The sequence below is a fragment of the Oncorhynchus masou genome, unplaced genomic scaffold (assembly GCF_036934945.1).
Source record: "Oncorhynchus masou masou isolate Uvic2021 unplaced genomic scaffold, UVic_Omas_1.1 unplaced_scaffold_1471, whole genome shotgun sequence".
NCBI lineage: Eukaryota > Metazoa > Chordata > Actinopteri > Salmoniformes > Salmonidae > Oncorhynchus > Oncorhynchus masou.
The window spans coordinates 36,677-61,641 of NW_027004702.1; the positions used below are offsets into that span (position 1 = coordinate 36,677).

Genomic DNA, 24,965 nt, shown 5'->3' on the forward strand with positions numbered 1-24,965 from the left:
GTCTAGAGTAGTGCACTATATAGGGAATAAGGAGCCATAGGGCCCTGGTCTAGAGTAGTGCACTATATAGGGAATAAGGAGCCATAGGGCCCTGGTCTAGAGTAGTGCACTATATAGGGAATAAGGAGCCATAGGGCTCTGGTCTAGAGTAGTGCACTATATAGGGAATAAGGAGCCATAGGGCCCTGGTCTAGAGTAGTGCACTATATAGGGAATAAGGAGCCATAGGGCCCTGGTCTAGAGTAGTGCACTATATAGGGAATAAGGAGCCATAGGGCCCTGGTCTAGAGTAGTGCACTATATAGGGAATAAGGAGCCATAGGGCCCTGGTCTAGAGTAGTGCACTATATAGGGAATAAGGAGCCATAGGGCTCTGGTCTAGAGTAGTGCACTATATAGGGAATAAGGAGCCATAGGGCCCTGGTCAAGAGTAGTGCACTATATAGGGAATAAGGAGCCATAGGGCCCTGGTCTAGAGTAGTGCACTATATAGGGAATAAGGAGCCATAGGGCCCTGGTCTAGAGTAGTGCACTATATAGGGAATAAGGAGCCATAGGGCCCTGGTCTAGAGTAGTGCACTATATAGGGAATAAGGAGCCATAGGGCCCTGGTCTAGAATAGTGCACTATATAGGGAATAAGGAGCCATAGGGCTCTGGTCTAGAGTAGTGCACTATATAGGGAATAAGGAGCCATAGGGCCCTGGTAAGAGTAGTGCACTATATAGGGAATAAGGAGCCATAGGGCTCTGGTCTAGATAGTGCACTATATAGGGAATAAGGAGCCATAGGGCCCTGGTCTAGAGTAGTGCACTATGGGAATAAGGAGCCATAGGGCTCTGGTCTAGAGTAGTGCACTATATAGGGCATTTGGGCCCTGGTCTAGAGTAGTGCCTAGTATAGGGAATAAGGAGCCATAGGGCTCTGGTCTACATAAGTAGTCCAATAGGGAATAGGAGCCAGGGCCCTGGTCCAGAGTAGTGCACTATATAGGGAATAAGGAGCCATAGGGCCCTGGTCTTCATGTCCACTATCCAGGGACCCCTCCATGTCCCCTGGTCTAGAGTAGTGCACTATAGGGAATAAGGAGCCATAGGGCCCTGGTCCATGTCCCCTATATAGGGAATAAGGAGCCATAGGGCCTTGGTCTAGAGTAGTGCACTCCATGAATAAGGAGCCATAGGGCCCTGGTCCATGTGCACTCCATAGGGAATAAGGAGCCATAGGGCCCTGGTCACCCCTAGTGCACTATATAGGGAGTAAGGAGCCATAGGGCCCTGGTCTAGAGTAGTCACTATATAGGGAATGAGGAGCCATAGGGCCCTCCTCCCACCCCTAGAGTAGTCCTATATAGGGAATAAGGAGCCATAGGGCCCTGGTCTAGAGTAGTGCACTATATAGGGAATAAGGAGCCATAGGGCCCTGGTCCAGTAGTCCTATATAGGGAATAAGGAGCCATAGGGCTCTGGTCCCAGTAGTGCCATAGGGAATAAGGAGCCATAGGGCCCTGGTCCATGTGCCCTATATAGGGAATAAGGAGCCATAGGGCCCTGGTCTAGAGTAGTGCACCATGTAGGGAATAAGGAGCCATAGGGCTCTGGTCTCCATAGTGCACTATATAGGGAATAAGGAGCCATGGGCCTTGGTCACTCCCCCCCTCCATATAGGGAATAAGGAGCCATAGGGCCCTCCATGTCCACTATCCACCAGGGAATAAGGAGCCATAGGGCCCTGGTCTAGAGTACCCACTATATAGGGAATAAGGAGCCATAGGGCCCTGGTCTCCAGTAGTGCACTATATAGGGAATAAGGAGCCATAGGGCCCTGGTCTAGAGTAGTGCACTATATAGGGAATAAGGAGCCATAGGGCCCTGGTCTAGAGTGTCCACTATATAGGGAATAAGGAGCCATAGGGCCCTGGTCTAGAGTAGTGCACTATATAGGGAATAAGGAGCCATAGGGCCCTGGTCTAGAGTAGTGCACTATATAGGGAGTAAGGAGCCATAGGGCTCTGGTCTAGAGTAGTGCACTATATAGGGAATAAGCAGCCATAGGGCTCTGGTCAAAAGTAGTGCACTATATAGGGAATAGGGTGCCATTTGGGATGTAAACAATTCCCTTTTAAATGTCTCCATTACAGTCCACCCCATATAACACATACTACACATAACTATACTACCATATAATCCATACTAGCCATGATGACGTCCCCTATTCTGGCTTTCATTGTAAATAAGCATTTGTTCTTAACTGACTTGCCTAGTTAAATAACGGTTAAATATACTAACCCTACATAATGTATGTCCAATCCATTACCCATGTTCACCCAGACATATAATAACTCCCCCTAACCACTACCCACCCCTTCATGTCCCCTTCCACCACCCCTCCATGTCCCCTCCTCCCAACCCTCCATGTCCCCTCCTCCCAACCCTCCATGTCCTCTCCTCCCAACCCTCCATGTCCCCTTCCACCACCCCTCCATGTCCCCTCCTCCCACCCCTCCATGTCCCCTCCTCCCACCCCTTCATGTCCCCTTCCACCACCCCTCCATGTCCCCTTCCACCACCCCTCCATGTCCCCTCCTCCCACCCCTCCATGTCCCCTCCTCCCACCCCTCCATGTCCCCTCCTCCCACCCCTCCATGTCCCCTTCACCCAGTCCCTTCTCCTCTTCCTCTCCCAGATCCTCAGAGCCCATGTCCCTTCCTCCCACCCCTCCATGTCCCCTTCACCCAGTCCCTTCTCCTCTTCCTCTCCCAGATCCTCAGAGCCCATGTCCCCTCCTCCCACCCCTCCATGTCCCCTTCAACCAGTCCCTTCTCCTCTTCCTCTCCCAGATCCTCAGAGCCCATGTCCCCTTCACCAAGTCCCTTCTCCTCTTCCTCTCCCAGATCCTCAGAGCCCATGTCACCGACATGGAATCCTCTCACAGCTGCTTGCTGAGTTTGCGGGCCTGTCTCTCCTTGGCGTCAAAGGCGACCTTGGTGTCCTGTAGTTGTTCTATGATTTCCTTGGCTTCCTTCATATCTGCACCCAGCTGGTTGTATTTCTCCATCAGCTCTTGGTTCTCCCTGCGGAGGTCCACCACCAGCTGGCTAAGCTCCTCACTCTGCTTCCCACAGTGGAGCTTCAGAGCCTCCATCTCCGTCAGGGTCAACTCCATACACTTCACCAGACCCTCTAGCTTGTCCTTCGACGACATCTTCTTCTTTAGTCAGGTTGAGGTTGTTTTTTTTTATGTCGAGCTTTACTTGTCGACCACACTCGTCTTTAGTTAGGTCGAGTTGAGCTTCTTATCTATCTTCTCGTACTCACGTGTGTAGATTGCGATCTTCTACAAGTGGTTTTCCTGTGTGGCTTGGTTTGGATTGTCTGAGAGAAAGATGGAAAATGGAAAGCTGGTCACCCAGACGGTGTGTTGTTAACGCATCTCGTTTCCCCGTTTCTGGTCAGCAAACGTCTGTGTTGCTGAGTTACCTGTTAGTTGCCCTGTTCCGTGTGACTATTTTAAAACCTAATACCTTAGTCCCTGCATGTCTCACGTTGGACCGCTCCCTCTTCCATCCCTCCGTCTCTAATCCCGTTAGTGGAGAGCTATCCTGGGCCACGGCCCACGTACGTTTACACGTAGACAGACGTGACAGTCACCCGGACTATACCCACAGACCACTTTCAATCTACTGAGGATGAGAGAGAATGACAGCTTGATTCTCCTTCTGGTGTCCTGCTAAGCCAGATCATACCCTTACTAAGGGATGAGGCAGAGGGCCATCAGTTAAAATGAATCCATGACAGCCAAGTGTAAATCAACATGTTATGGGATCCCTCCAGTACGGAGGAAGAACCTACACTAGAAAACACTTTCAGCAAAATATTTAGGTTTCAAGTCCCCATGTATTGTCATCTGTAGAACTGATCGAGGAGGTGTCATTAGTACAGGGCCATTACCAGATCAACAGGCCCAGATCCACAGGCCCAGATCAACAGGCCCAGATCCACAGGCCCAGATCAACAGGCCCAGATACACAGGGCCAGATCCAGAGGCCCAGATCCACAGGGCCAGATCCACAGGCCCAGATCCACAGGCCCAGATCCACAGGCCCAGATCAACAGGCCCAGATCCACAGGGCCAGATCCACAGGCCCAGATCCACAGGGCCAGATCCACAGGCCCAGATCCACAGGGCCAGATCCACAGGGCCAGATCCACAGGGCCAGATCCACAGGGCCAGATCCAGAGGCCCAGATCAAAAGGCCCAGATCCACAGGCCCAGATCCAGAGGCCCAGATCCACAGGCCCAGATCAACAGGCCCAGATCCACAGGCCCAGATCCACAGGCCCAGATCCACAGGCCCAGATCCACAGGCCCAGATCCACAGGGCCAGATCAGATCCACAGGCCCAGATCCACAGATCCACAGGCCTAGATCCACAGGCCCAGATCCACAGGCCCAGAAAGGCCCAGATCCACAGGGCCAGATCCAGAGGCCCAGATCCACAGGCCCAGATCCACAGGCCAGATCCACAGGCCCAGATCCACAGGCCCAGATCCACAGGCCCAGATCCACAGGCCCAGATCCACAGGCCCAGGCCAGTTAGTCATGGGATCTTCTTGGTCCTGTTGGTTAAAGCACGATCTAAAAGCTAAACTGTCACGGCATGGAGAACTGTGCCACTGTCCTGCCCTGTCCTTGCTCACTATAGGCCAAGCCGTTCCCATGGTTACAGCTAAGGCCTCCACAGATCCAGGCACCGTGCCAGTCAGGCTGGCAGCCAATTGGCAGGGGGGTCCACACAGAATGCCAGCATACCAAATAGTCCATGGAATTCCCACCATGTTCCCACCGTTCAGAGCGGTCTGTTGAGTCAAAACAGGGTAGGAATGTGTGCCTGGTGAGGATGGTAGAGCAGGGGTGCCTGGTGAGGATGGTAGAGCAGGGGTGGCTGGTGAGACTGGTAGAGCAGGGGTGGCTGGTGAGGCAGGTAGAGCAGGGGTGGCTGGTGAGACTGGTAGAGCAGGGGTGGCTGGTGAGGCTGGTAGAGCAGGGGTGGCTGGTAGAGCAGGGGTGGCTGGTGAGGCTGGTAGAGCAGGGGTGGCTGGTGAGGCTGGTAGAGCAGGGGTGGCTGGTGAGGCTGGTAGAGCAGGGGTGGCTGGTGAGACTGGTAGAGCAGGGGTGGCTGGTGAGACTGGTAGAGCAGGGGAGGCTGTTAGAGCAGGGGAGGCTGGTAGAGCAGGGGAGGCTGTTAGAGCAGGGGAGGCTGGTGAGGCTGGTAGAGCAGGGGAGGCTGTTAGAGCAGGGGAGGCTGGTGAGGCTGGTAGAGCAGGGGAGGCTGGTGAGACTGGTAGAGCAGGGGTGGCTGGTGAGGAAGGTAGAGCAGAGGTGGCTGGTGAGACTGGTAGAGCAGGGGTGGCTGGTGAGACTGGTAGAGCAGGGGAGGCAGGTGAGGCTGGTAGAGCAGGGGAGGCTGTTAGAGCAGGGGAGGCTGTTAGAGCAGGGGAGGCTGGTGAGGCTGGTAGAGCAGGGGAGGCTGTTAGAGCAGGGGAGGCTGGTGAGGCTGGTAGAGCAGGGGAGGCTGGTGAGACTGGTAGAGCAGGGGTGGCTGGTGAGACTGGTAGAGCAGGGGAGGCTGGTGAGGCTGGTAGAGCAGGGGAGGCTGGTAGAGCAGGGGTGGCTGGTGAGAATGGTAGAGCAGGGGAGGCTGGTGAGAATGGTAGAGCAGGGGTGGCTGGTGAGGCTGGTAGAGCAGGGGAGGCTGGTGAGGCTGGTAGAGCAGGGGTGGCTGGTGAGGCTGGTAGAGAAGGGGTGGCTGGTGAGACTGGTAGAGCAGGGGTGGCTGGTGAGACTGGTAGAGCAGGGGTGGCTGGTGAGACTGGTAGAGCAGGGGTGGCTGGTGAGGCTGGTAGAGCAGGGGTGGCTGGTAGAGCAGGGGTGGCTGGTAGAGCAGGGGTGGCTGGTGAGACTGGTAGAGCAGGGGTGGCTGGTAGAGCAGGGGTGGCTGGTGAGACTTGTAGAGCAGGGGTGGCTGGTGAGAGGGGTGGCTGGTAGAGCAGGGGTGGCTGGTGAGACTGGTAGAGCAGGGGTGGCTGGTAGAGCAGGGGTGGCTGGTGAGACTTGTAGAGCAGGGGTGGCTGGTGAGACTGGTAGAGCAGGGGTGAGACTGGTAGAGCAGGGGTGGCTGGTGAGACTTGTAGAGCAGGGGTGGCTGGTGAGACTGGTAGAGCAGGGGTGGCTGGTGAGGCTGGTAGAGAAGGGGTGGCTGGTAGAGCAGGGGTGGCTGGTGAGACTGGTGAGGCAGGGGTGGCTGGTGAGACTGGTAGAGCAGGGGTGGCTGGTAGAGCAGGGGAGGCTGGTGAGACTGGAAGAGCAGGGGTGACTGGTAGGACTGGTAGAGCAGGGGTGGCTGGTGAGGCTGGTAGAGCAGGGGTGGCTGGTAGAGCAGGGGAGGCTGGTGAGACTGGAAGAGCAGGGGTGACTGGTAGGACTGGTAGAGCAGGGGTGGCTGGTGAGGCTGGTAGAGCAGGGGTGGCTGGTGAGGCAGGGGTGGCTGGTAGAGCAGGGGTGGCTGGTGAGGCTGGTAGAGCAGGGGTGGCTGGTGAGGCTGGGGTGGCTGGTGAAGCTGGTAGAGCAGGGGTGGCTGGTAGAGCAGGGGTGGCTGGTGAGGCTGGTAGAGCAGGGGTGGCTGGTGAGGCTGGTAGAGCAGGGGTGGCTGGTGAGGCTGGTAGAGCAGGGGAGGCTGGTAGAGCAGGGATGGCTGGTGATATCCCCTTAACCCCACCCCTCAGCTACTCTCAGTCCACCCCACCTATCACCTTAACTCCTGCCTACCTGCCTGCTCGGAGAAGTCCGCATGGTCCTAAAGCACACAGTTGCCTCGTTTTGTATCACAATGCAATTTCAGAATGTGGGGGGGGACATGTCGTCCCCAGTGAAAGTTGCGCCCTTGATTATATTATTGGACTACGACTTTCCAAATCTTCCAAAAAAAAAGGGTTAATTGGTTTGTTTGGTTAATTTTAAATCAATTAGATTGTTCAGCCATTCCTGAACCCGTGACCAGAAACAAGCTACATCGGGGCAATACCAGAATAAGTCATGTAATGATTCTGTCGCTTTGTTGCAAAATCTGCAGAGCTGAGTTGGTTGTATCCCCCATATATATATATAACATTCTATTGGTTGCCATAAATTTGTATAATCATTTAAATGTAAAGTTTTTGAATCAAGCATTGTTTTGCGTTTCAGTTCATAAACCATGTGCCATGGAATCAGTACATCCAAACATCCCAACCTGTATGGCACCGCTGTCAACATTTGTCCTCAAGTAAAGCTGGTCTGTACAGTGGGGCAGAAAAGGTATTTAGTCAGCCACCAATTGTGCAAGTTCTCCCATTTAAAAAGATGAGAGAGGCCTGTCATTTTCATCATAGGTACACTTCAACTATGACAGAAAAAAAATCCAGAAAATCACATGATCACATGAAAATCACAGGATTTTTAATGAATTTATTTGCAAATTATGGTGGAAAATAAGTATTTGGTCAATAACAAAATTTTATCTCAATACTTTGTTATTTACCCTTTGTTGGCAATGACAGAGGTCAAAAGTTTTCTGTAAGTCATCACAAGGTTTTCACACACTGTTGCTGGTATTTTGGCCCTTTGCCATGAGACTTGAAATTGAGCTCAGGTGCATCCTGTTTCCATTGATCATCCTTGAGATGTTTCTACAACTTGATTGGAGTCCACTGGTGGTAAATTCAATTGATTGGACATGATTTGGAAAGGCACACACCTGTCTATATAAGGTCCCACAGTGCATGTCAGAGCAAAAACCAAGCAATGAGGTTGACTAAATTGTTGGTAGAGCTCGAGACCGGATTGTGTCGAGGCACAGATCTGGGGAAGGGTACAAAAAAGAAATCTGCATCATTGAAGGTCCCCAAGAACACAGTGGCCTCCATCATTCTTAAATGGAAGAAGATTGGAACCACCAAGAGTCTTCCTCGAGCTGGCAGCCCAGGCAAACTGATCAATTGGGGGAGAAGAGCCTCAGGGAGGTGACCAAGAACCCGATGGTCACTGACAGAGTTCCAAAGTTCCTCTGTGGAGATGGGAGAACCTTCCAGAAGGACAACCATCTCTGCAGCACTCCACCAACCAGGCCTTTATGGTAGAGTGGCCAGACGGAAGCCACTCCTCAGTAAAACGCACAACAAGTTTGCCTAAAGGCACCTCAAACCATGAGAAACAAGATTCTCTGATCTGATGAAACCATGATTGAACTCTTTGGCCTGAATGCCAAGCGTCACGTCTGGAGGAAACCTTGCACCATCCCTACGGTGAAGCATGGTGGTGGCAGCATCATGTTGTGAGGATGTTTTTCAGCGGCAGGGACTGGGAGACTAGTCAGGATCGAGGGAAAGATGAACAGAGCAAAGTACAGAGAGATCCTTGATGAAAACCTGCTCCAGAGCACTCAGGACCTCAGACTGTGGGCGAAGGTTCACCTTCCATCAGGACAACGACCCTAAGCACAGAGCCAAGACAACGCAGGAGTGGCTTCGGGACAAGTCTCCAAATGTCATTGAGTGGCCCAGCCAGAGCCCAGACTTGAACCCGATCAAACATTTATGGAGAGACCTGAAAATAGCTGTGCAGCGACGCTCCCCATCCAACCTGACAGAGCTTGAGAGGATCTGCAGAGAAGAATGGGAGAAACTCCCCAAATACAGGTGTGCCAAGCTTGTAGCGTCATACCCAAGAAGACTAGAGGCTGTAATCGCTGCCAAAGGTGCTTCAACAAACTACTGAGTAAAGGGTCTGAATACTTATGTAAATAGTTATTTATTTGCTTAGCTATTCTGGGGTATTGTGTGTAGATTGATGAGGGCCTGGTTTCACTGATGTTTCATAGTGTCCTATTGTTTCCAGTACTTGTCTTATAAACTCAGCAAAAAAAAGAAAAGTGCTCTCACTGTCAACTGCATTTATTTTCAGAAAGCTTCAACATGTGTAATTATTTGTATGAACATAAGATTCAACAATTGAGACAAACTGAACAAATTCCACAGAAATTGAATATTGTGTCCTTGAACAAAGAGGTCAACATCAAAAGTAACAGTCAGTATCTGGTGTGGCCACCAGCTGCATTAAGTACTGCAGTGCATCTCCTCCTCGTGGACTGCACCAGCTTTGTCAGTTTTTGCTGTGAGATGTTACCCCACTCTTCCACCAAGGCACCTGCAAGATCCCGGACATTTGTGGGGGGAATGGCCCTAGACCTCACCCTCCGATCCAACAGGTACCAGACGTGCTAAATGGGATTGAGATCGGGCTCTTCGCTGGCCTTGGCAGAACACTGACATTCCTGTCTTGCAGAAAATCAGGCACGGAACGAGCAGTATGGCTGAGGGCATTGTCATGCTGGTGGGTCATGTCAGGATGAGCCTGCAGGAAGGATACCACATGAGGGAGGAGGATGTCTTCCCTGTAACACACAGCGTTGAAATTGCCTGCAATGACAACAAACTCAGTCCGATGATGCTGTGACACACCGCCCCAGACCTTGACGGACCCTCCATCTCCAAATCGATCCCGCTCCAGAGTACAGGCCTCATCACCCCTGGTGAGACTCGTCAGTGAAGAGCACTTTTCACGCAGATGAGCAGGGACCCTGGATGGGCATCTTTCTTTCAGTGTTTTTCAGAGTCAGTAGAAAGGCCTCTTTAGTGCCCTAAGTTTTCATAACTGTGACCTTAATTGCCTACCGTCTGTAAGCTGTTAGTGTCTTAACGACCGTTCCACAGGTGCATGTTCATTAATTGTTTATGGTTCATTGAACATCCATGGGAAACAGTGTTTAAACCCTTTACAATGAAGATCTGTGAAGTTATTTGGATTCTGACTAATTATCTTTGAAAGACAGGGTCCTAAAGTTTAGATAGATGAATCTATCTATATTTATTTTTTATTAGTGTGGATCATTATTATTTGGACCATACAGATTAGCCAAATCTGTTTAATGTCCAATTTAAAAAAAAAAAGATCCACCTTCCTTTTGTATGATTTCACTTTTCATTCACGTTAGTTGACAAGTCAAAATGAAAACTAGATGGTTTCCCCGTGGTACACCTTTTACACTCCAGGACCTGCTGCCATGCAAACAGAACAAGCCTTGACTGGTGCACCAAGCAATTAACATCATACACTACCAATGTGTCCAAACATATTCCACATGTTGAATCTTCCAGCTCACTTGTTGACAGGTTTCTGTTGTAACAGTAAGAAAATGCTAAACTTAACACTACAAAAAGGACAAAAATGTTGTAACTAAGGGAATGTTGTAACCTAGGGAATGCTGTAACCAAGGGAATGTTGTAACCAAGGGAATACTGTAACCAAGGGAATGCTGTAACCAAGGGAATGCTGTAACCAAGGGAATGCTGTAACTAAAAGAGTGTTGTAACTAAAGGAGTGTTGTAACCAAGGGAATGATGTAACCAAGGGAATGCTGTAACCAAAGGAATGCTGTAACCAAGGGAACGCGGTAACCAAGGGAATGCTGTAACCAAGGGAATGCTGTAACCAAGGGAAATGCTGTAACCAAGGGAATGCTGTAACCAAGGGAACGCTGTAACCAAGGGAAATGCTGTAACTAAAGGAATGCTGTAAGTAAAAGGAATGTTGTAACTAAGGGAATGGGTTCCCACTTATTTATGAATCTGTTGAATCATTTTCAATAAATTACTGATATGCCATTTTGTATTTTATTCTTGATTCATTTATTTTAAAACGGAACATTTGAAAGGAACAACCTTGTATAATGCACATGTTGCCCAACATAATCTTTACAAAAGTAAGAAAAACAACAATCTCAAGTCATTGCTCCATGTGCAGGTTACTCTGCAGCAAAGAGTTTAAATTGGAGAGCAACACTAGGTTTTCTGTCTCCCAGACACAGATTAAGCAAAGCCCTGGACTAAAATAATGATTTTAAAATGGGTGTTTTTAGTTCTAGGACTAAGCCCAATGTGTGTCCACGAAAAGAAAAAACCCTTAAAGAACTAGTTTGGCCTAACAGAGTTTAATGCCAGCCATGATCAACTTTTTGCTCGTCTTGAAAGCAGAACAGAGGAAAACCCCTGGTCAAATTACATCTTAATGGTCACAGATCTGGTTTGTGCCGTTATATCAACTCCTGGTCAAATGTATTGTCATGACGTTAGGTCAAAAACATTTCGTTTGTTTCCATGAGGAGAAACCGACTGTTAGACAGAACCAGGCGACACGCTGATGATTCTAGTGTGGATCTATCAACATAATCTGATCCCAGATATGTTTGTGCTATTGTGTCAACTTCCTGTCACTCGTCGTTACGGTTGGGGTCAATTCCATTCCAAAACCAATCAAACCAATCAAAAACTCAATTCCAATTCCACATCGTCCTCATTGAAAAGCATTGGAGATTTTCGGTACACTTCCTCAACTGACTGGAATTGAACGGATTTATTATTTTTTTTTTTTACCTTTATTTAACTAGGCAAGTCAGTTAAGAACAAATTCTTATTTTCAATGATGGCCTAGGAACAGTGGGTTAACTGCCTGTTCAGGGGCAGAACGACAGATTTGTACCTTGTCAGCTTGGGGGTTTGAACTCGCAACCTTCCGGTTACTAGTCCAATGCTCTAACCACTAGGCTACCCTGCCGCCCCCAATTGACCCCCCCCCCCCCCCCCCCCACGAAATCTGCCTCCATCGTCATGACAACCACTGGAATCAGGCTAGAATTAAAAGACACGTCTAGATTTAGACGTCGCTCTGAGGGACCAGAACCTGGTCAGCCAAACCGTGTTGTTTGATGATGCAGTTCGGTGGGGACACAACTCAAAGCTGTTATATTATAAACGCTATAGGCGTCGTTTCAAGCCATCCCGTTCCTGTTGGGTCAGCAACACTGTGTACAAAAAACTCACAGGCCTTTGTGGTTTCACGGTCTGAATGTCTGACTGAGTGGGGAGGAAAACAAACAACAAAAACATGGAAATGGATCCTGGAATGCAGGATGGATAGCACCCTTTCCCCTAATATAGTGCACTACTTTTGACTAGAGCCCTATTGACTCTAGTGCACTATTCAGGGAATAGGGTGCCGTTTGGAACACAGAGCAGTGCTGGATGGACAAAGCAAAGCTCTTGACGAGTTCAATTCAAGAAGCACAACAATCAAAGTAGAATTATCTAAAAAAAAAAAAAATTTTTTTTTACCAGTATCACCAGTTACATCATCATGTCACGTGACAGTCCATCCCGTTAGTGAGAGTGTTAAAGTCCTAAATCGCCCAGTTGGGTTTATTAAAAGCCCCTCTGAAGTACTTTTCTCAGGAGGCCAACCAGGCTGCCTCTTCTTCTCCCCCTTTCTGGGTCGTGTGTGTGTGACTCCCAAACAACAACAACAGAATCATCAACTCATCCTAGCTCTGTGGTAATACCCACTGCAGTATACCTTAAACTCACCGTGACCTTTAGACGGCGTATCAATCACTTTAGGGAAAACGAGGAAAGTATGAACAAATCAAAAGACATCGTGGTTATGAACCCCCCCCCCCATCCCACCCCCCCAAGCCCAGAAACAAAAAGCACATCCAAAATCTACCATTGAACTTCAGTCAGGGGGCTGGACTGGAGATGCCCCTGGTCCCCTTGTTAGAGGTTGAACTCTGGCACAGCAAAACAGGACAAAAAGGGGGAGGGAACCTACCGGATTTAGTAAAAAAAAAAAAAAAAACAGCATGTTTTCATTGCAAAAACGTTTCGCTATGTTGTGTACTAATGAATACACCCCTGGTGTTGATGATGGCAGCTCCCGTGGGGCGGCGAGAGCAGGGGAACGGAGGGAGTGCACTAATGAATACACCCCTGGTGTTGATGATTGCAGCTCCCGTGGGGCGGCGAGAGCAAGGGAACATCCTGCTAAATGTAGAACTGGTGCAGAGCCAGCTGGTCCATAAAAGGTCTGACCAGGTTGTCTGTAGCGAAGTAGAACACCAAGCCAAAGAAGATGGAGATGGGAAGGGCAGGGAGGGCCTTCTTAAAGATGGCCAGGAGAAGAAGAGTCAAACACAGGCCCTGTGGAGAGAGGGAGAGAGGGGGGTAGAGAGAGGGGGGGGGGGAGAGAGATGAGAGGGGGGGGGGGAGGGAGGGATAGAGAGAGAGAGGAGAGAGAAAGAGAGAGGGGAGGGGGAGAGAGAGGGAGGGAGAGAGGGGGAGGGAGGGAGAGAGAGAGAGAGAGAGGAGAGGGGGAGGGAGGGATAGAGAGAGAGGGGGATGGAGAGAGGGAGAGGGAGGGATAGAGAGAGAGGGGGATGGAGAGAGAGAGAGGGGGATATGTAAATAAAACCCATATTAATGTTTATTATTTTCCATTTTTGTACTTTCACTATTTGTACATCGTTACAACACTATATAGAGACATAATATGACATTTGAAAACCCATTTAATGTTTATGTTTATTTTCCTTTTGTTTTACATTCCACTTGCTTTGGCAATGCTAACATATGTTTTGACAATACTTGAATTGAATTGACAGGTAGAGAGACAAGAGCACCAGACAGAGACATAATATGACATTTGAAATGTCTTTATTCTTTGGGAACAGACAGAGACAGAGAAAGCAGCCAGACAGAGTGTGATGTTTAGACAGAGACAGAGAGAGAGAGACAGACAGAGACAGAGAGACAGTCAGACAGACAGACAGAGGACAGACAGAGACAGAGACAGACAGACAGAGACAGTGAGAGAGCAGCCAGACAGAGACAGACAGAGACAGACAGAGACAGAGAGAGAGCGGACAGACAGAGACAGAGGGAGCAGCCAGACAGAGAGAGAGCAGCCAGACAGAGACAGAGAGAGCAGCCAGACAGAGACAGAGAGAGGACAGACAGACAGAGACAGTGAGAGAGCGGACAGACAGAGACAGAGAGGAGCAGCCAGACAGAGAGACAGAGCAGCCAGACAGAGAAGCCAAACAGAGACAGAGAGAGAGCAGCCAGACAGAGACAGAGAGAGAGCAGCCAGCCAGAGAGAAAGCAGAGTGAGGGAATGTAACAGACCATCATGAAGAACAAGAGAATATAATGAGTAGCTGTGTACTCACGATGAGTATGGCAACGAAGCTGGCCAGGGTGGTGTTCCAGTCTCCACTAGCTGCAGCAGAGGCCTTCCCCACCAGCATGCTGTAGAAGATGAAGTCTCCTAGACCCAGCTTCACTCCCCCTGGGAAACACAACCATGTTACACCCCACTGATCCTAACTCTATCCTCAACTGTTACAAACACGTTCACCGGACCCGGTAACCCTGACCCGGTACACTGACTCGGTAACCCTGACCCGGTAGACCCAGTAACCCAGACCCGGTAACCCTGTAACCCTAACCCTGACCCGGTAACCCTGACTCGGTAACCCTGTAACCCTAACCCTGACCCGGTAACCCTGACTCGGTAACCCTGTAACCCTAACCCTGTAACCCTAACCCTGACCCGGTAACCAGTAACCCTAACCCTGACCCGGTAACCCTGAAACATAACCCAGACCCGGTAACCCTGACCCGGTAACCCTAAGACCCGGTAACCCTGACCCGGTGACCCTGTAAACATAACCCTGACCCGGTAACCCTGACCCGGTAACCCTAACCCTGACCAGGTAACCCTGTAAACATAACCCTGACCCGGTAACCCTGACCCAGACCCGGTAACCCTGTAAACATAACCCTGACCCGGTAACCCTGACCCGGTAACCCTAACCCTGACCCGGTAACCCTAATCCTGACCCGGTAACCCTGACTCGGTGACCCTGTAACCCTAACCCTGACCCGGTAACCCTGTAACCCTAACCCGGTAACCCTGACCCGGTAACCCTGTAACCCTAACCCGGTAACCCTGTAACCCTGACCCGGTAACCCTGTAACTCTAACCCTGACCCGGTAACCCAGACCCGGTAACCCAGACCCGGTAACCCTGACTCGGTAACCCTGTAACCCTAACCCTGACCCGGTAACCCTGACTCGGTAACCCCGACCCGGTAACCCTGAGCCGGTAACCCAGACCCGGTAACCCAGACCCGGTAACCCTGACCCGGTAACCCTGACCGGGTAACCCTGACCCGGTAACCCTGACTCGGTAACCCTGTAACCCTAACCCTGTAACCCTGAAACCCTGACCAGGTAACCCTGACTCGGTAACCCTGACCCGGTAACCCTAACCCGGTAACCCTGTAACCCTGAAACCCTGACCAGGTAACTAACCCTGTGACCCTGTAACCCTGACCCTGTAACCCTAACCCGGTAACCCTGACCCTGACCCTGACCCGGTAACCCTAACCCGGTAACCCTGACACTGTAACCCGGTAACCCTGCAACCCGGTAACCCTAACCCTGTAACCAAGACCCTGTAACCCTGACCCTGTAACCTGGTAACTGTTACCCTAACCCTGTAACCCTGACCCTGTAACCTGGTAACCCTAACCCTGTTACCCTATAACCCTGTTACCCTATAGCCCTGACCCGGTAACCCTATAGCCATGTTACCCTATAAGCCCTGTTACCCTATTACCCTATAACCCTGTTACCCTATAACCCTGTTACCCTATAGCCCTATAACCCTGTTACCCTATAACCCTGTTACCCTGTATTACCCAACCCTGTTACCCTGTTACCCTATAACCCTGTTACCCTGCTAACCCTGTTACCCTATAACCCTGTTACCCAACCCTGTAACCAATTAGACCTGTTACCCTATACCCTGTAACCCTGACCCTGTAACCTGGTAACCCTAACCCTGTAACCCTGTTACCCTATAACCCTGTAACCCTATAACCCTGTTACCCTATAACCCTGTTACCCTATACCCTGACCCTATAACCCTGTTACCCTATAACCCTATAGCCATGTTACCCTATAACCCTGTTACCCTATTACCCTATAACCCTGTTACCCTATAACCCTGTTACCCTATATGTTACCCTGTAACCCTGTTACCCTATAACCCTGTTACCCTATAACCCTGTTACCCTATAACCCTGTTACCCTATAACCCTATAACCCTGTTACCCTATAACCCTGTTACCCTATAACCCTGTTACCCTATAACCCTATAACCCTGTTACCCTATAACCCTGACCCTATAACCCTGTTACCCTATAACCCTGTTACCCTAATTCAACCCTGTAACCAATTAGACCTCATGAAACATGGCTGTTTCACACGGGGGACCACAGGATGCCACAATATCCTAAAACATTCACAGCACCTTAGACACACAAAGCCTTCAGAAAATGTTTCCACTTTTTGTTATTGTTACCGCCTGAATTAAAAATTGGATTCAATTGAGATTGTTTTGTCACTGATCTACACACAATGTCCCATAATGTCAAAGTGGAATTATGTTTTTAGAAATGTGTACTAATGAAATTCGAAATGTAAAGCGGATATGTCTTGAATACATTTTTCAACCCCTTTGTCATGGCCTAAATAAGTTCAGGAGAAACATTTTGCAAGTCACATAAATTGCATAGACTCACTCTGTGTGCAATAATAGTGTTTAACATGATTTTTGGAGGACGACCTCATCTCTGTACCCCACACGTACAATTATCTGTAAGTTTCCTCAGTCGAGCAGTGAATAAAAAAAAAAAAACAGAGTCAACCACAAAGACCAGTGAGGTTTTCCAATGCCTCGCATAGAAGGGCACCTATTGGTAGATGGGTAAAAAATAAAATAAGCAGACATTGAATATCCCTTTGAGCATGGTGAAGTTATTAATTACACTTTGGATGGTGTATCAATACACCCAGTCACTACAAAGATACAGGCGTCCTTCCTAACTCAGTTGCCAGAGAGGAAGGAAACCGCTCAGGGATTTCACCATGAGGTCAATGGTGACTTTAAAACAGTTACAGAGTTTAATGGCTGTGATAGGAGACAACTGAGGATGGATCAACAACATTGTAGTTACTCCACAATACTAACCTCAATGACAGAGTGAACAGAAGGAAGCTTGTGCAGAATAAAAAATATTCCAAAACATGCATCCTGTTTCCAACAAGTCACTAAAGTAAAACTGCAAATAATGTGGCAAAGCAATTCACTTATTATGTTTGGGGCAAATCCAATACAAACACATTACTGAGTACCACTCTCCATATTTCCAAGCATAGCGGTGGCTGCATCATGTTAGGGGGATGCTTGTAATCCTTCAGGAGTTTTTCAGGATAAAAAGAAAACGGAGCCAAGTACAGGTAAACTCATAGGGGAAAACCTGGTTCAATTTGCTTTCCACCAGGCACAGAGATGAATTCACCTTTCATCAGGACAATAGCCTAAAACACAAGGCCAAATCTTGTGTTTTGGCGGTTGGTTTTCTAGCAAAAAAAACATTTTTTTGTCTAGCAATGATCAACAATGATCAACAATGGTTGTCTAGCAACGATCAACAACTAATTTGAAGAATTTTTTTAGAGAATAAAATGTGCAAATGTTGCACAATCCAGGTGTGGAAAGCTCTTAGAGACTCACCCAGAAAGGCTTACAGCTGTAAACACTGCCAAAGGTGATTCTAACAAGTATTGCTTGAATACTTATGTAATCAAGTTAGTGTTTTATTTTTCATATATATTTCTTTACAAAAAAGGTTAGAATTTTTCTTCCACTTTGATATGAGTATTTTGTGTAGATCGTTGACCAAAAAAAAATTACAATACAGAAATATAAAGTCCAGGGGTATGAATACTTTCTGAAGGTACTGTACGTGCTGTTGATTGGCTACAGCCTAGCGTTCAACACCACAGTGCCCGCCCAGCTCATCACTAAGCTAAGGACCCTGAACATCTCCCTCTGCAAATGGATCCTGGACTTTAACGGGCTGCCCCCAGGTGGTGAGGGAAGGCAACAACACATTCACCACGCTGATCCTCAACACGGGGGCCCCTCAGGGTTGCGTGTTTAGTCCCCTCCTGTACTCCCTGTTCACCCACGACCGAGTGGCCATGCACAACTTGTTGACGACACAACGGTGGTTGGCTTGATCACCGACGACGATGAGGGAGGTGGTCAGTGGAAGTGTAGTGCCAGGACAACAACCTCTCCTTCAACATCAGCAAGACAAAGTTGTTTGTGGACTACAGGAAATGGAGGTATGAGCGCCCCCGATCCACATCGACAAGGCTGTAGTGGAGCGGGTCTAGAGCTTCAAGTTCCTCGGTGTCCACATCACTAATGAATTAACATGGTCTACACACACCGAAACACAGTCATGGAGAAGGCACGACAACGCCTCTTCCCCGTCAGGAGGCTGAAAAGGTTTGGCCCTCAGATCCTCAAAACGTTCTACAGCTGCACCATTGAGAGCATCTTGACTGGCTGCATCACCGCCTGGTATGACGGCAACTTGTCATCCAACTGCGAGGCGCTCCAGAGGGTAGTGCCCAGTACATCACTGGGGTTGAGAGCTCTCTGCATTCCAGGACCGCTATACCTGGAGGTGTCAGATGAAGGCCCTAAAAGAAGACTACAGACACCGAAGTCATAGTGCCGATGCACCGAGTCTGGAACCAACAGGACCCTGAACACCTTCCACCACCAAGCCATCAGACTACTGAAGAGTTAACCAATAGGACCCTGAACACCTTCCACCACCAAGCCATCAGACTACTGAAGAGTTAACCAATAGGACCCTGAACACCTTCCACCACCAAGCCATAAGACTACTGAAGAGTTAACCAATAGGACCCTAAACACTTTCCACCACCAAGCCATAAGACTGCTGAAGAGTTAACCAATAGGACCCTAAACACTTTCCACCACCAAGCCATAAGACTGCTGAAGAGTTAAGCAATAGCTACCTGGACTGACTGATAAAGAGTTAACCAATAGCTACCTGGACCAATAGCTACCTGGACCAATAGCTACCTGGACCAATAGCTACCTGGACCAATAGCTACCTGGACCAATAGCTACCTGGACTGACTGATAAAGAGTTAACCAAAAGCTACCTGGACCAATAGCTACCTGGACCAATAGCTACCTGGACCAATAGCTACCTGGACTGACTGATAAAGAGTTAACCAAAAGCTACCTGGACCAATAGCTACCTGGACTGACTGCTAAAGAGTTAACCAATAGCTACCTGGACCAATAGCTACCTGGACCAGTAGCTACCTGGACCAATAGCTACCTGGACTGACTGATAAAGAGTTAACCAAAAGCTACCTGGACCAATAGCTACCTGGACTGACTGCTAAAGAGTTAACCAAAAGCTACCTGGACCAATAGCTACCTGGACCAATAGCGACCTGGACCAATAGCTACCTGGACCAATAGCTACCAGGACTGACTGATAAAGAGTTAATCAATAGCTACCTGAACCAATAGCTACCTGGACTGACTGATAAAGAGTTAATCAATAGCTACCTGGACTGACTGATAAAGAGTTAATCAATAGCTACCTCGACCAATAGCTACCTGGACCAATAGCTACCTGGACCAATAGCTACCTGGACTGACTGCTAAAGAGTTAACCAATAGCTACCTGGACCAATAGCTGCCTGGACCAATAGCTACCTGGACCAATAGCTACCTGGACTGACTGATAAAGAGTTAACCAATAGCTACCTGGACTGACTGATAAAGAGTTAACCAATAGCTACCTGGACCAGTAGCTGCCTGGACCAATAGCTACCTGGACCAATAGCTACCTGGACTGACTGATAAAGAGTTAACCAATAGCTACCTGGACTGACTGATAAAGAGTTAACCAATAGCTACCTGGACCAATAGCTACCTGGACCAATAGCTACCTGGACCAATAGCGACCTGGACCAATAGCTACCTGGACCAATAGCTACCTGGACCAATAGCTACCTGGACCAATAGCTACCTGGACCAATAGCTACCTGGACCAATAGCTACCTGGACCAATAGCTACCTGGACCAATAGACGCAGTTATCATTACTCATATGTGTATTTATTCCTTGTGTTATAGAAAAATATATATATATTCTTTTCTCTGCAATGTTGGGAAGGGCGTAAGTAAGCATTTTGTTGCTTACTAACAGTTTACATTTTTCCCCAACATGTTGAGTTGAATAACATGTAGGTTGAGCTATTAAAGGACTGGTGAACTTCAGGGCTGTAAAGATTTTACACTTTGGTTAAAAAGGCAAGTAGAAACACATACTAGTAGTCGTCATGGCTCCTGCTGGAGAGTCCACACGTTCCGGGCGATGTGAAACCACGTTGTCATGACGCTGGCTTCTTCTCTGGCGAGCTCTCATTGGCTATTGCTGATGACCGTTCTCAAAGCTTGTCGTTGCACTTCTCACACTTCAACAGCATCGCAGATTTTGTGCTGGTCATTTTAATTTATTTTTTAATTTATTATTATTATTTTTTACATATCAGGACATCGGACTGCTCAAAGATGGGACCGGTAGTCCTCAGATTGCGTCTCTGGCCCGCTCACATTAAACGAGCGTTGGTAACGGCCGTGCGCTCTGATTAGGAAACGACATGGCGATTGTTTTAACGAAACGTGACAAATACAATTGTATTTAGTATTGCTGTTCAGGTCTGTACTCACTCTCCTCGTCATCATCGTCCAGTACGGGTGGTCTGGCAGAGGGGAGTTGTTGGATCTCCCGTCGGGTCTCGTCTGTGGACTGAAGTGGTCCCAGCTGATGCTCCTGATGCCCCATCCAGTTAGGGGTGAACCCTCCGTCATCCTCCGGGGGGCTGAGAGGGGCCGGGCCTAGAGCTAGGGCTGCGGGGGTGGGGGGGGAGCATGGAGAAGTCAAATATTATACATGAGGGGGCGGTGAGGCCAGGGCTAGATAGAGCTGCTGCAGGGGCAGGAGAGAAGAAATCAGATATTCTTAAAAACCGCTGGGGATGCCATAAAAAGAGGCATGTTTTGGTGTTCAATTGTGGCCCAGAGATGGAGGGGCTGCTGACGGGAGGGTAGAAAATAATTATAATATTACAAAAACGCTGAAGAAAAGAATCATAATTTTTTGGGTGCAAGCGAGGCCAGGGCCTAAAGGAGGCTAAAGGAGAAGGTCGAGAGGAATTGAAACACCAGACACTACAGACTCACATTGACTCTCAACCTGAGTGATGGGGGCCTCTGTTGAGTTCTTCCTGGTCATTGGTCTGTGTCCGAGGCCAGTGTCTGCCATGTTGACGAGCCACACCATGGTCGCTGGGAATGGAGGGACAGGATGGTACAGTAGACATTACATTACTCGGCAGCTATGGGCATTCATGTTTAAGGCAAGCAACAACAACATCTTAACTGTATACCAGAATCACTGCCTGTCTGAAAGCATGTGCTAGCTAGTGAAAACATATAGCATAGATAATACTAACAGGCAACACATGAGTTTCCAATCAATACCATATCCTAATACCATATCCTAATACCATATCATAATACCATATCATAATACCATATCCATCAACATACCATAATACCATATCCTAATACCATATCATCAACATATCATAATACCATATCCTAATACCATATCCATCACCATATCATAATACCATATCCATCAACATATCCTAATACCATATCATAATACCATATCATAATACCATATCCATCAACATATCATAATACCATATCATCAACATATCATAATACCATATCCATCAACATATCATAATACCATATCATAATACCATATCCATCAACATATCATAATACCATATCCTAATACCATATCCTAATACCATATCCTAATACCATATCCTAATACCATATCATCAACATATCATAATACCATATCCATCAACATATCCTAATACCATATCCTAATACCATATCCATCAACATATCCTAATACCATATCATAATACCATATCCTAATACCATATCCATCAACATATCATAATACCATATCCATCAACATATCATAATACCATATCCTAATACCATATCATAATACCATATCCTAATATCATATCATAATACCATATCCATCAACATATCCTAATACCATATCCTAATACCATATCCTAATACCATATCCTAATACCATATCATAATACCATATCCATCAACATATCATAATACCATATCCATCAACATATCCTAATACCATATCCTAATACCATATCCTAATACCACATCCTAATACCATATCATAATACCATATCCATCAACATATCATAATACCATATCCATCAACATATCATAATACCATATCCTAATACCATATCCTAATACCATATCCTAATACCATATCATCAACATATCATAATACCATATCCATCAACATATCATAATACCATATCCTAATACCATATCATAATACCATATCCATCAACATATCATAATACCATATCCTAATACCATATCCTAATACCATATCCATCACCATATCCTAATACCATATCCTAATACCATATCATCAACATATCAAAATACCATATCCATCAACATATCATAATACCATATCATTAACATATCATAATACCATATCCATCAACATATCATAATACCATATCATAATACCATATCCATCAACATATCATAATACCATATCCTAATACCATATCATAATACCATATCATAATACCATATCATAATACCATATCCTAATATCATATCATAATACCATATCCATCAACATATCCTAATACCATATCCTAATACCATATCCTAATACCATATCCTAATACCATATCATAATACCATATCATAATACCATATCCATCAACATATCATAATACCATATCCATCAACATATCATAATACCATATCCTAATACCATATCCTAATACCATATCCTAATACCATATCCTAATACCATATCCATCAACATATCATAATACCATATCCATCAACATATCATAACACCATATCCTAATACCATATCATAATACCATATCCATCAACATATCATAATACCATATCCATCAACATATCATAATACCATATCCTAATACCATATCCTAATACCATATCCTAATACCATATCATCAACATATCATAATACCATATCCATCAACATATCATAATACCATATCCTAATACCATATCCTAATACCATATCCATCAACATATCCTAATACCATATCCTAATACCATATCATCAACATATCATAATACCATATCCATCAACATATCATAATACCATATCCTAATACCATATCCTAATACCATATCCTAATACCATATCATCAACATATCATAATACCATATCCATCAACATATCATAATACCATATCATCAACATATCATAATACCATATCCATCAACATATCCTAATACCATATCATAATACCATATCCTAATACCATATCCATCAACATATCATAATACCATATCCATCAACATATCATAATACCATATCCATCAACATATCATAATACCATATCCTAATACCATATCATAATACCATATCATAATACCACATCATAATACCATATCCTAATACCATATCATAATACCACATCATAATACCATATCCTAATATCATATCATAATACCATATCCATCAACATATCCTAATACCATATCCTAATACCATATCATAATACCATATCATAATACCATATCATAATACCATATCCATCAACATATCATAATACCATATCCATCAACATATCATAATACCATATCCTAATACCATATCCTAATACCATATCATAATACCATATCCATCAACATATCATAATACCATATCCATCAACATATCATAATACCATATCCTAATACCATATCCTAATACCATATCATAATACCATATCCATCAACATACCATAATACCATATCATAATACCATATCCATCAACATATCATAATACCATATCCATCAACATATCATAATACCATATCCTAATACCATATCATAATACCATATCCATCAACATATCATAATACCATATCCATCAACATATCATAATACCATATCCTAATACCATATCATAATACCATATCATAATACCATATTATAATACCATATCCATCAACATATCATAATACCATATCCTAATACCATATCATAATACCATAATACCATATCCATCAACATATCATAATACCATATCCATCAACATATCCTAATACCATATCCTAATACCATATCATAATACCATATCCATCAACCCGCTAACTAGCTAGCCATTTCACATCGGTTACACCAGCCTAATCTCGGGAGTTGATAGGCTTGAAGTCATAAACAGCTTCTGGCAAACGCAGTAAAGTGCTGTTTGAATGAAAGCGTACTGCGAGCCTGCTGCTGCCTACCATCAGTCAGACTGCTCTATCAAATCAGACTTAATTATAACATAATAACACACACAAATATGAGCCTTTGGTCAAATCCCAAGACGTTTATTCTTTCAGTGAAATACGGAAACATGACCACTATCGAACTGGACCTGTCACCTGGGCCGGTGGTGGGTTTTCCAGTCCTTTGTGTGCTCCACCTCAATCTTCCTGTGGTCCATCTTCAATTTCTCAGAGATCATTTCCCTCACTTTGTCCTCAGACTCCATCCAGGTCTCATGTGGAGATTCTGCAGTTCCATCCACAACCATGTTGTTCCGCCTTGATTGTCCCTCGAGATAATCTGATTTCTCCGCCATTGTTATCATGGGTTCACACACAGAACTGATGTCCTCTCTCAATGATTACAGATTGCTGTCATCTTGCCTGTTCTCCTGTTTCAACTCGTCTAACTGACCCTGGGAGAACAGCTGTTCTCCTGTTTCAACTCGTCTAACTGACCCTGGGAGAACAGCTGTTCTCCTGTTTCAACTCGTCTAACTGACCCTGGGAGAACTGCTGTTCTCCTGTTTCAACTCGTCTAACTGACCCTGGGAGAACAGCTGTTCTCCTGTTTCAACTCGTCTAACTGACCCTGGGAGAACAGCTGTTCTCCTGTTTCAACTCGTCTAACTGA

The 24,965-nt window shown here is 46.5% G+C and overlaps 2 protein-coding genes across 2 annotated transcripts in view; both read right to left on the reverse strand.

Moving 5' to 3' along the window:
• Window positions 1-5,532: 5,532 nt before the first annotated feature.
• On the reverse strand, window positions 5,533-6,851 carry LOC135530968 (uncharacterized). Its single transcript, XM_064959137.1, has 2 exons — window positions 6,828-6,851; window positions 5,533-6,717 (listed from the first exon to the last, which is right to left on the reverse strand). The coding sequence occupies exons 1-2, from the start codon at window positions 6,849-6,851 to the stop codon at window positions 5,533-5,535; spliced, it is 1,209 nt and encodes a 402-aa protein (XP_064815209.1).
• Window positions 6,852-11,731: 4,880 nt separating this feature from the next.
• Window positions 11,732-24,965, reverse strand: part of LOC135530969 (presenilin-1-like) — a 37,948-nt gene continuing 24,714 nt past the window's right edge. The window contains exons 8-11 of the mRNA XM_064959138.1: window positions 21,146-21,250; window positions 20,633-20,812; window positions 14,155-14,273; window positions 11,732-13,126 (exon numbers count right to left, since the gene is read on the reverse strand). Coding sequence (XP_064815210.1) covers window positions 12,971-13,126; window positions 14,155-14,273; window positions 20,633-20,812; window positions 21,146-21,250 — 560 coding nt within the window. The 3' untranslated portion in view covers window positions 11,732-12,970. The remainder of the gene's footprint in view (window positions 13,127-14,154; window positions 14,274-20,632; window positions 20,813-21,145; window positions 21,251-24,965) is intronic.